The 12,025-nt window shown below is 30.6% G+C and overlaps 1 protein-coding gene across 1 annotated transcript in view; it reads left to right on the top strand.

The window, feature by feature from the left end:
* Window positions 1-5,794, top strand: part of LOC147074283 (uncharacterized) — a 144,295-nt gene extending 138,501 nt beyond the window's left edge. The window contains exon 5 of the mRNA XM_085943555.1: window positions 4,152-5,794. Within this exon, the coding sequence (XP_085799681.1) occupies window positions 4,152-4,358 (207 nt within the window). The 3' untranslated portion in view covers window positions 4,359-5,794. The remainder of the gene's footprint in view (window positions 1-4,151) is intronic.
* Window positions 5,795-12,025: the final 6,231 nt, after the last annotated feature.

Below are 12,025 nucleotides of genomic sequence, written 5' to 3'. Positions count from 1 at the left end.
ATAAGGAGGCCTTTGTATTCGAATAAAAGGGCCTTTGTATTATGTTTATGAACGCCCCGAGCTAATGAGCCAAAGCGTGTTCAGTACACTTTTCCTTCGGCCGCTACATTCTCAAGCCGCCGATACACATGTTTTTACGACCGCAGTCAGTTTTATGTTCTAATTTATATAGCGAAATTATGCGTTGACTCATTAGCTCTAGGCGTTCATAAACATAATACAAAGTCCCCTTTATTCGAATACAATGGCATCCTTATTATATACGAGCGCGACACCGGTGTCCCGTCTGAAAGCGGGTAACACCATCTGTAATATGTATTCATAATTCAACAAAAACAAATAAGTATGACTAAAAAATTGTGCACTATTTTTATCGGACCGCCCATAGCATACCAAAACTATTCTGGTTTGGTTTAGACAGGGTTCAATGGACTTTGTATCTCCACATAATTGAATTTTAAAAACAGCTAACCAACATTACCTGCAGCTTGGGGTCTTGGTTCAATGAAAATAAATCCGTATGAGAAAGTTTAGTGTGCACTATTTCTGTTGGATCTTAACAGCCTACTTCCACCCTTCGCCACTGATGTACCTACATACATATATTATATTATTTTTAACACTACAACATGACATGATTTAAATAACCAAACACGTAGTAATTATTTGAAATGTTTATATTAGCCGATAATATAAATAGTTTTTCAATTAGTTTTAGGTTTAAAAATAATTTTAAAACATAGTGAATTACTTTCAGTGCGTCGGTATTAAAAGGTTGCGTGTCCTTTTTCTAAGAAAATTAACTATAAACGTAGATAATTTTAATTCTTCTTTTCTACATATATACATATTGGTAAATGAATGGGTGTCCTACAGTATTAATAATTACAAGATAAAAAGAACTTTTTATATACAACGTTTTTAAATTTTCTGTTGAATCATATAAACATGACTTGACTAGCTTAACCGATCAAACAAATTTGTACTTGATAGAAATAATACTGAAATATCATTTTGACATGACGTCATATTGATTTCCATAGTAACGCACGTATATATTAACAATTTAGTTGCTAGGACCCCAGACCCTAGCAACCAATAATGGTGTCGAAATAACTTTTTATACAAAACAGAATTAACTGAAAATGAATTCAGTTCTACTTAAAAATGGCTAAAAGTATTAAAAAAATGCATTGGCATCGTGTTCTGATATATTCTAAAAGTTTCAAATGTCTAGCTGGTCGGGAAGTTAGTTAAAAATCGATTGCAAGATTTGTACCGGACAAAGAACCACCGGACAAATAAGAATACGAGCTAAAAAAACGTTGTAATTGTAAAAATGGCAATATTTAAGGTAATGGGAAGTGCAGTGCCACTGATGCTCTATAAGTGGTATCTAGCGAAAGAATATTAAGCATATCATTTAGTCCAATTTTACATTCTAAAATGTTTTAATTATTAATAAATAGATTTCTAGAAAACATCAAAAAGAAAAATAATTATATTTTAAATTCTAAAATTAACATATAATATTTAAAACACCGTTATAAAATGGGCTTATATAGCAACATAACATAAAAATTCATTTTTGCTTGTAGAAATGGCGATTGACGAAACGCAATAAATATTTTTTTTAAATAAACTTAGTTTTTTTAGAAAGAAATGTGTGAAATTAATGAAATTATTTAATTACGAATTAGCTAATTAACGGTGCGATAATCATAAGGATTTCAGTTTGGCAATAGGCAGTCATGTCATTGAATAAATTCACCGCCTGGAATTAAGCGTGGGACGAATTGGGAACTACTGTATGTAACTAATACCATACAGCAGTGTTTCCCAAAGAGTGGTACGCGTACCCCCTGGGCCCTGGTGTACCGTAAGAGTTTGGTGGGGGTACGCGCTTCACCGGGCTTTGGCTGCGCCTAGTGCAAAAAGCATAAGAGCGTACATAAGTGAAACGGCAAATAATTTTCAACATTATGTGGAACCAGTGTTGCGAACCGTACTATAATTATAGTACTTGTACTACAATTTTGGTCAGCGTACTATGTACGATATAAAACAGGCATAGTACGCCCAAATTACTATAATTTTGAATATCGGAAAAATATCTAAAAAATACTAAAATTTCGATATTTTCGTTCGATAAATTTGTTCAAAGTACTATAATTTAGCAATATAAGAAGATTTGGAGAACTTGGAAAAAAAATGCTCGAAAAAAGTAAAAAAATCTCTAGACATGAAATTTCTCGAGGTACCTAAATAAAAAAGGTGTCTCGGAATATCTCGAATTCTCCGTTATTTTTTTCTGAGAAACAAAAAACCTATACATTTTTAACAGATGACAACGCATACTATATTTTTTCCCCAAATACTACAATTTTGGAGACACTGTACTATAATTCCACTTTGAAAATATGGCAACACTGTATGGAACGAAATTTTGGCCACGTTGCCATTCGGAGAGGGTCTGTCGACCTGTTCGCACGTCAATTTCTTTTGTGATGGAGTCGGATGAATATATTCTTAAATCGCGTAAAGATGACTAAAAAACGTTCCGCATGTACTTGAAAAAGAAAACATGTCAATGAATATACTATTATTATTACGAATATAATAATAAACATAACATAAAAAGGAAGCATGTCGAACTTTTATGACAAATTATATTTCGTTCGGCTTGCGTCATTTGCATCCGCGACCCGCAATCCACGCATCGCCTAGTCACGATCTTTTTATACCATGCCTCAGCTGAGGTATAGCCATAATACGACATCCGTACAACATCCATGCTAGAAGGTTTATCGCATGCGGAAGAAGAACTATTGTAGGAATTAGGTTCAGACGGCTTCTTGAAAAATATATATAAGGAGTGTACTTTAACATCATTCTGGTTGCAAATGCAACATGTGTATCCAGTTTTAACAGAGAAAGTCCTGAAATACATGTTGCCTTTTCCAACTGCATATCTATGTTAAGTTGCTTTTTCGGCATTTGTAGACATTAAGTCAAAAAAGGATCAGGCTTTTGGATGTGGAACCGCATCTCAGTATCATGTATCAACATAAACAATTTCATTCTTCTCATTGATTATAATGAATGTTATTTAGGTATAATATAATTTGTATTTATTTTATTTATATTGTATTATAAATGAATTTTATTTTTCGTTGATTATTTTTTATCTAAGTACTAAAAAAGGAAAAAAATAAGTATATTATTTTGATTGTTATTGAAGTAGATATATATATATTTTTTTTGAGTGTTACTAAAATTATAAAAAGGGTACATAGATGTCGAAAGTTTGGGAAACATTTCCATACAGATATAAACGCAAATGACTAATAATTCGGTAATAACGATTATTATCACGTAACGATCTATAGAGTAAAACCACAATAACTGTTTCATAACATAATTATATTATTATTTAAGTGATTTATAACCCCTATCATAACACATCTGTCAAAATCACATATTATACACTAAAATGTGCCAAATCACTTGAGATGAATTAACATTTTGATACTTATTCTGTTACGGACAATGTCGTAATATTATATTACGTTGCAGCGAGCGAACCTTAATGATTTCTAGCACTTAATTGTTATTGAATATTAAAATATTATGTAACATAGAATATTCTATGTGGTTGTTGTGTTATGGAAGACATTGCAATCTATTGGGTCAGTCTACATCCGCGCTGGATATTTCGATACATTGCCGTGGGGCTATGGGTCAACGACGTACGGTTTGATGAATGATAATGCTGGTATTATTGATTTCTATGTATTTAATTGCGGCTATCCTAGGGGCGTACCTTAAAGTTTAAGGAGTGGCGCTTCTGGATTTGGCAACAATCAGTTACATGACTTCACAAAATCAACCAATATTAAAAAAAAAATCATTTGAACACAAAATAAACTTTAAAAACCCTAATCGTTTCGTCGTGGTTTTTATGTCAGGAACTATCTATATTTATTTATGATGTCCTTGCACTTGCGAATAAATTTTAATTCAAATATTATTTTTCATTAAATATTTGGATAACTCTTGCTCATCTATACTCGGCGTACTCAAATGTATCAGAGTATTCTAAGTTTAGATTGCTTAAATCATTTAACTAACATATTTTTTTTTTGTTCCAGGGAAATCCAATGCGCCCGGAGGCCCAGTTCACTTTGGGAGCCGCTGGTGAGCAGCGTTTAGCAGCTCGATTGGCAACATCCAGACGATCCAGACGAGCTTGCCACGTGGCTGCTACTGCACTCGCCCTACTATTTTTTCTACTCGCCCTAGTAGCATGCTCGTTATTGCTCACAAATGGAAGAGCGACTTTTGGGTCTATGATGTAAACGAAAACGAGCTTATGTGAAAAATATATTAACTACTTTTATTATGTAATTCAACCTGATTCTTTCAAGATCGATATATAATGAATAAAACGACGGTAAATAAGTGTCGACGAATCCGCCCATCTCTTGTACAGTTATGTCTTATATATTGGCGTTTTTTTTTTAATGTTATAGATGTCGGACTTCTCATTTACATACATTTACGCGGTTACACGTAAGTTGTACGTATGCAGTTCATCGTGGGACACTTATTCGTGTGCCGCAGTACGTGAAACATGAGCTCGTATAACATTTTATCAAATGACGAGTTCTTCGTTGAACATTTTCACCGTGGAATACATTTGTACGTATCTTACAAAATGCGGCGATAGTTTGCAAATAGTACTGTTCCAATTAGATTAACCCTAACCTAACCTAGAAAAGACATCTTATAAAATTCGCTACATGTTGTAGTATACATACAAATATACTCCACGGTGATGTTCAACGAAGAACTCGTCATTTGATTAAATGTTACACGAACTCGTGTTTCACGTACTGCGGCGCACGAATTAGTGTCCTGCGGTACACTGTTTACGTATAAATTTCCGGATACGCATTTACGCAAGTCATTTGGATTTGACCTTACGGCAAAAAATCGAACGGCGACATTCTTTTAGTGGCGTGAAGAAGAGCATGGCCTTTTCACATTACTCGGCAACGATTAAAAACCGAAACGGCGCCGTATAGCAGCCGTCCATCGTCACTGCATTGCACGGCGGCCGGACGGTCACCGATGACTCAACACACACTCAACCACAAACTGAGCTAGTGAGGGAAAAAACCGTACAGTGAGAAAAGCGCGTGAACTTGTTGCTGATTCGGATTTTGACCGTTCGATTTTTTCCGGACGGCTAAAACCGTATAATGTGAAAGGAGAGTTAGATGTGACGCATATATATTTGACGAAAAAGTGGCGCTATCATTCTGGACTCACGTAGGTATATGCTGGCGTCGTGGCGCCTCTAAAAAACGCCAATGTGCATGAAGACTATTAATTACCTACAGCCAGTGTTGCCATCTTTTTCTATGTTGATTATAGTACAAAAAGGTAAAAATTATAGTATTTCAGAAAAAAACTATAGTACAGGAACATTTTTCGTCTTGAATCCTTCAAAATTATAGTATTTTACATTTTTCGCGGATTCATAATTATAGTATTGTACTATAATTATAGTACGGTTGGCATCACTGCCTACAGCTTATGTCTCGCAAAAGTTCATGTCCCGCTTGTCATCTTTACCCAGATTTATAAGTTAGTGGTTAGTATGGATGCGTATTACGATGAAAATTCATTCAAAATATTAGTTTATTTCATTGATGTCTATAAACTTATATACTTATCACTTTTTAATATTCAGTGAAAGGGTGATACACGATATTAAAGAATGAAACATTATACTAAATAAAAAAAAAATGGTAACATATAAGCAGATTCCGGCCAATATGCCACACAATGCCTAACTATACCCGATTTTCATTAAGATGAGTTCACCGCCTATGAGAGCCACGCAGTGGAATAATATGAAGCTTGCAGTTTGAGACACTTTTTTAATAATTTACATTTAAAAATGTTTTAATTAATAAAAACGTGAATATATTTTTATCAATGAAAAAAAAAACAATAAAAATTTCTATACTTTTAACGTGAGATCATTTTTATTTATATTTAATCGAACTTTAATATTGATATATTTAATTTACATAAAAAGGATTTCGAGTTATAGACCTTTTTATTTTTTATAAAAATAAATATAAAAAAAACAATAAAACTATGAATTAGTCAAAAATCTTAATAAATTAAATTTTAATATTAAACATGACATTCACAATTTTTTACTTTTTTTGGAATTGTGTGTTTATCTTACTTGGACTTTGAATACTTATACATTTTTATAAAAAAATTAAAATGTGTATAATTTGAAATCATTTTCATGCATATCAATCTAATTTTAGTTTGATCAAAATATTAAATCTCGACTAGATATAAATAAAAAGGGGTCCAAGACGATTCGGCGCCGGGACAACTGGGCGCCACGTAATCAAATGATTTTCAAAAATAAATAGACGTTCGTGAATTATATGCACTTTTAAAATATCTATTAAATATTATTGTTGGTATTTAAATAATTATAACTATTATTAATTAATACTTAATGAGAATTCAAATTTGCTTACGTAAAATAATGATTTAATTGTACATAAGTTCTAACTAACGAGAAGTGAGTTCTTTTATTGTTATATGCATAAAGCTTCAGGCATGATAATTCTCAATCCGCAATAAAATATATTATGTTAAGAGCAAACTTAATTAAAACTAGATAGAAAACTAAACGTAGTAGATAGAAACTGATTAAAATTCTTCTTCTACATTCTGTATAAAATCGTAACGAACGTCTATTTATTTCATTCGACAGTGCGGCGCCCAATTGTCCCAATTGTTGTAAATTAATGTAAATGAAGGAAATTTTTTGACATTTTGTATTTATTAGTAATTAAAACACTTCAAACTGAAAATTATCAATAAAATGTCTCAAATTACAAGCATCGTAATTTTCACATTAATATTGTCTGAAGGCCATATTTTTTTTTAAATACGTGAATGTCAGCTGCATAGAATTATAATATTGACTTGCAACCCACTTAACTTATTTTATATGCGATTGGTGATTTAACATGCTATTATGATCTAAATAAACTGACTCAGATATCTTAAAAATATTGACTTTTATAATGGAAAAAAACGTATTATGCTAAATTGATATTGTGTCATCCCACTTGAAACATTTTTGTTGAGATTCGTAAACACAATTTACTGAAATTATGTTGTAGATTCAAGTGATTTTATTTTGCATTTAAAACGAGATTTCAAGGTCCAAATCGCAGTGATATACTTAATTTAAATTAAATATTAAACTCAATGTCACTTTGGCGGGTTTTCTACAATACTTAGTGTGCATATTTTTTACATACAAATCAACGTAAAATTAATTTTAATTTTCGAGTGATTATTACTGTTATGAGAATAAGTGCATTATGGCATTAAAAGATTCTATATAGTGTAGACATAGTGCAATTTTGCAACTGTCGTTATGCCAAGCAATTAATACCCAACATATGTATATATTATATTTAAATAGGCCAATACCCAAGATGGCGGAATTATATTGGTGATTTGAATAGGATAAAGACTGTATGTAATCAGCACTGGTCAGGTTGCAGCATATAAGAAAACTATTAGCCAGATCTCTCACATGGTCATCAACCATTCGCGCCGACAATATTGCAACTCTGTTCCGCGCACCATGCAGTACCATGGCGGGGACAGTCACGGCTCGCAGCTAAAAAATTCTATTCTACATGCAGCCCATGTCGAGTAAAATGTGTTACATACGACAGGCAAATTTTTTTCTATCAAAAATGGACGTATTTCAGTAAACGAGAGAGCACACGTATAGAACTATGAGAAAATTCAATATTTCAGAGACAATTGATTTAAAAAAATATGACGTGTGATTATTTAATTTAAACATCTGATACTTTATTAAAATTAAATAATCACACATCATTTTAAATCAATCTAGAGTAAAACAATGATTTTTCTCATAATGACACACCTATGGGTTGGATCTTGTTTGCAGAAATACGTCCAAATGTGCGGTATACATTGAGATACATGTGTTTCGCGAATGACATAAAAATCACATCGACAAATTCAACGTGTTGCAATCGAGATGAGTTTATATGTGCGAAATTGGCTGATAGTCAAAGAACACAGAATTTACGCAGGTAATTCATCATTCCAACTCGTTGTAAATGGGTTTGAGTTAATCTATTGATATCATATTAAAAAGCTTACAAAGGAGGACAAACCTATTATACATTTTGTGATAACAGATAAAAAAATTAATAAGTCAATGTTTTCCATTACAACAAGTTAGAAAAGATAAGACATATAACGAACGAAGTGTTGATTATGACTCCTAATTCTTTAATTTTTTTCGACCAAATAGGTTAAAACGATAATAGAAAGCATCGTACATCCCTTAATTAATTATATTTACAATCAAAAGAAAACTGCGACAAAAGTATATTTTTTTTGAAAAATCATTTTCTACCGAGCCTTCAAATGATATAAATACTGACAAAAAGACTTAAACTCGAGCTGTAGAAACCACAGTAAACTGATTGTGTCTAGGTACCTTGATTTTTTACTTTAAATGAAATACATTTTTTAATTACTAATATCAGTCTCTATTGAAATGTTCTTACATATTATTATTTCTAAGAAAAGCATACAGTTACATAAAATTGCAAAATATATTATAGTGCAGTGACATAGAACGTTTTTCTCGTGTTAACAAACATTGTAAGTACCTAACGGAATCACGCATAACGAGCAGTGTTGTAATAATGAGCAAAAGTATTTGCAGACTAAGTCAGTATGTTACATTATTAACTTACTAAATGACCATTGAGTTTTTTTAATCACTCGCTTCTAAATTTGAATTTTTGTGTGTCAATACGCAATAAGTACAATTACTACGTTTTGACTCTCTTGTGATAAAAACGGGCCAAAATAAATTGCCCAAATCAAATTATGTTTTGTCAATTTTAAGCTCTTAATTTTATATAAATGACCGCTAAATTATTATAAAATAATTTAAAGATAATCTTATGACAGCTAAGGCGGACGACTGGTCTCAGGACTGTGTTAAAAACTTGTATGTATAATGAAATATAGCATATTGTGACATGGAGACTTTTGTTGTTTATGGTTCCATTGCAGGGCTCAAATGGCATATTTATATATTTAATTTTTAATTCAATATTGTTTATAACATATTTTAATTATTATAATGACGTTATGATATATTATTATTTGTAAGTAAAACAGTATATTTTGTGAAATGACAAAGATGTAAATAAAGTTATAAACGTTTATATTAAATTTATATATAAAAACGTACCTATTTGGTTAGATTCTAACAATATTATAATTCAACTGCTATTGTGAATTTGTTGGATTCTCTTTTGCTGTGAAGATGATATTTAAAATAATACTAAAACATGACATTCTATAATCTATATATTAAAGAAATTGTATATTAAGCGTCAAATATAATATTATGATGCACGTCGTGTACTATCACGTGACGTCACAGTAAGATGCCGCTACGGGAAAAAGGGTGTAATGTCATTTTTCCTTGTGTTTAAAATGAAAGTGAATATGATTAATAAATTAAAAGATACTCCCATCCTGTAGCAAATCTTAAAAACGAACATTGTCAGTTTGCAAAATCTGCCGAAATCAACAGAACAACAATGAGGTCACCAGCATGACTCAATTAACATTTTTTTTATCATTTTCTACATGCCTACACATTTTCAACTCACGTCAAAATCACGTATTTTTTGTTTTTAGCAGTTGACACTGTGTATTTTCTAAAATAATATTGGGTTCTGTTCAAAATATTATCTTTGAATGCAATATTGCAAGTAATTTTAATGTACGCATACGTATAAACTCTAAAAAATAATTGAAATTAGCATGGTTTTCTCCATCATTGAAGTTACAGAGATAGTGATCGTTCAAATTATTCTGAAAAAAAAGACGAAAACATAGACTAAATTAATTGTCGCCGTGACAGTACGCGACGTGCATCATAATGTAATTGAAGCATTACTGACTTATACAGTTTTTGTAAATAATTTTTATATTAAATATATGTATCATAAAAGTTTGTTGTATATATATACCTACCATAATATCACTTAGTATAAAAAAAATAATGATAATCTATCAAATAGAAACATATTTTTATTATTTGACATTTAAAAAATATGTTGTTTGTATTTAAACTACGTAAGATGTAAATTTATTATCAATAGTATAGTTATCGAAACGAGTTTGAAGTTCTGTGATTTTTAGCGTATAAGATTTTTTATTTGTAAGAACTAAATATTTAAGTGAAAAATGTGGAATAAGTTGCCATTTTGTATAAACTTTACAAGCTCATAAATTTATTTTTATCTTCAGTATTCGTGAAAATCATTTCAGTAAATAATAAGATTGATTATTAATTATTGGTCTTCAACTTCTTAGGTTATGTAATATGTCCATATATACCCAATAATTATTTTTTATAGGTTATAAAAATAAACACTGCCTTAAATAGTTTTATTGTTTAGCAGAATCATATACATAAAATATAATATCTTAAATTACAATAAAAAATAAGCAATAATTGTTAAAAATATATTTGAGAATCATAGGTATTTATTTTTATTAAACAGTTATTATAACAAAAAATTTCAGTGAATTATAAAGGCAAAACTTATTAAGTACATTTCTATCGACACACGTATGTTTGTGCCAGGTATATAATATTATAATATTGTATGAAATAAGTATTTCTTCCAAAAACTGAGCTTGTCCAAAATTTTTAAGAACTCGAATGTACCTATCTTCTAATATTTATATACGGCTGAGAAGGGTGGGGGTAGGCTGTGAAAATCAGACATAAAAATTTTAATTTAACCCTGTCTCAACCAAACCATCATAGTGGACGTAGGCTGTGGAGATCCGACAAAATTAGTATACACCTTGACAGTCATAATACAAATATTGTTTTCATTGAATTAATAGTAAAATTGTAGATGGTGTTGATTAGTTGTTTTTTTAAATGCATGTTAACTCTGCCTTAACCAAACCATAATAAATTTAAAATATTCTTCTATCTATAAAAAATCTTCTGTTAAATCTTACATAATTGTGGATATTTTGTTGGCGAATATTTTTTGACTTAGTATTATTTATTATGGCTTGATTGACGCAGGGTTTAATTGAATTTTAAAAACAGCTAACAAACACTATCTGCAACTTGGGGTCTGAGTTCAATGAAAACAAATACGCATAACTGACAAAGTTTTCTGTGCAGTATTTATGTCGGATCGTAACAGCCTTCTTCTACCCTTCACCGCTGGTATAATATACATTATGCTGTGTAAGTAATAATATAATTAAGTTGTTCCCAAATGGCACATAATGACTTTTGCCTTTACACTGACGTCATATTTTTTTTTCAATTAATGTAATAATGTATAAAATTATATTTTTGTTCTGCCAACAAAATAAAAAATCATGTAAAATATGAATTGTATAAAGCATTACTTATCAATTATTATAGTTATTGTACAGTTATTTTATTAAATTTAATGTGTAAAGTTATATTTTGTATAAAAACATTTTTGGTAATACATTCCTTATTAGAAGAGTGTTGTGTTTCATTTACACTTAGCTTCGTCGAAGAGTAAATCATTGTATAAAATAGGACAATACTTATACATTATACCTAATATTACAAAATTAAAATACAAAAAAGAAAAAAATTGTATTTTAATAGATTCAATTCCCACTCTATATTGTTGCAAAAACAAACAACTGACTCAGTTCAGTCTGCTACATTTTGGAGCAATGTTTTAAATGTGTGAGTGTTGGGGGTTGCAATACCGGTATTTCAAAACCGGTATTCCAGTATTTATCAATAACGAAATACCGGTTTTAAAAATCCAAAATACCGGATTTTTCGGTATTGAGAAAGAACACTCGTTTACGTTTTGGAAAA

Source organism: Rhyacophila brunnea, unplaced genomic scaffold, assembly GCF_057557595.1.
Source record: "Rhyacophila brunnea isolate RB1 unplaced genomic scaffold, BYU_Rbru_1.0 scaffold_16, whole genome shotgun sequence".
Taxonomy (NCBI): domain Eukaryota; kingdom Metazoa; phylum Arthropoda; class Insecta; order Trichoptera; family Rhyacophilidae; genus Rhyacophila; species Rhyacophila brunnea.
Note: the sequence above shows the minus strand (reverse complement) of the source record. Positions and strands in the feature narration are given on the sequence as shown.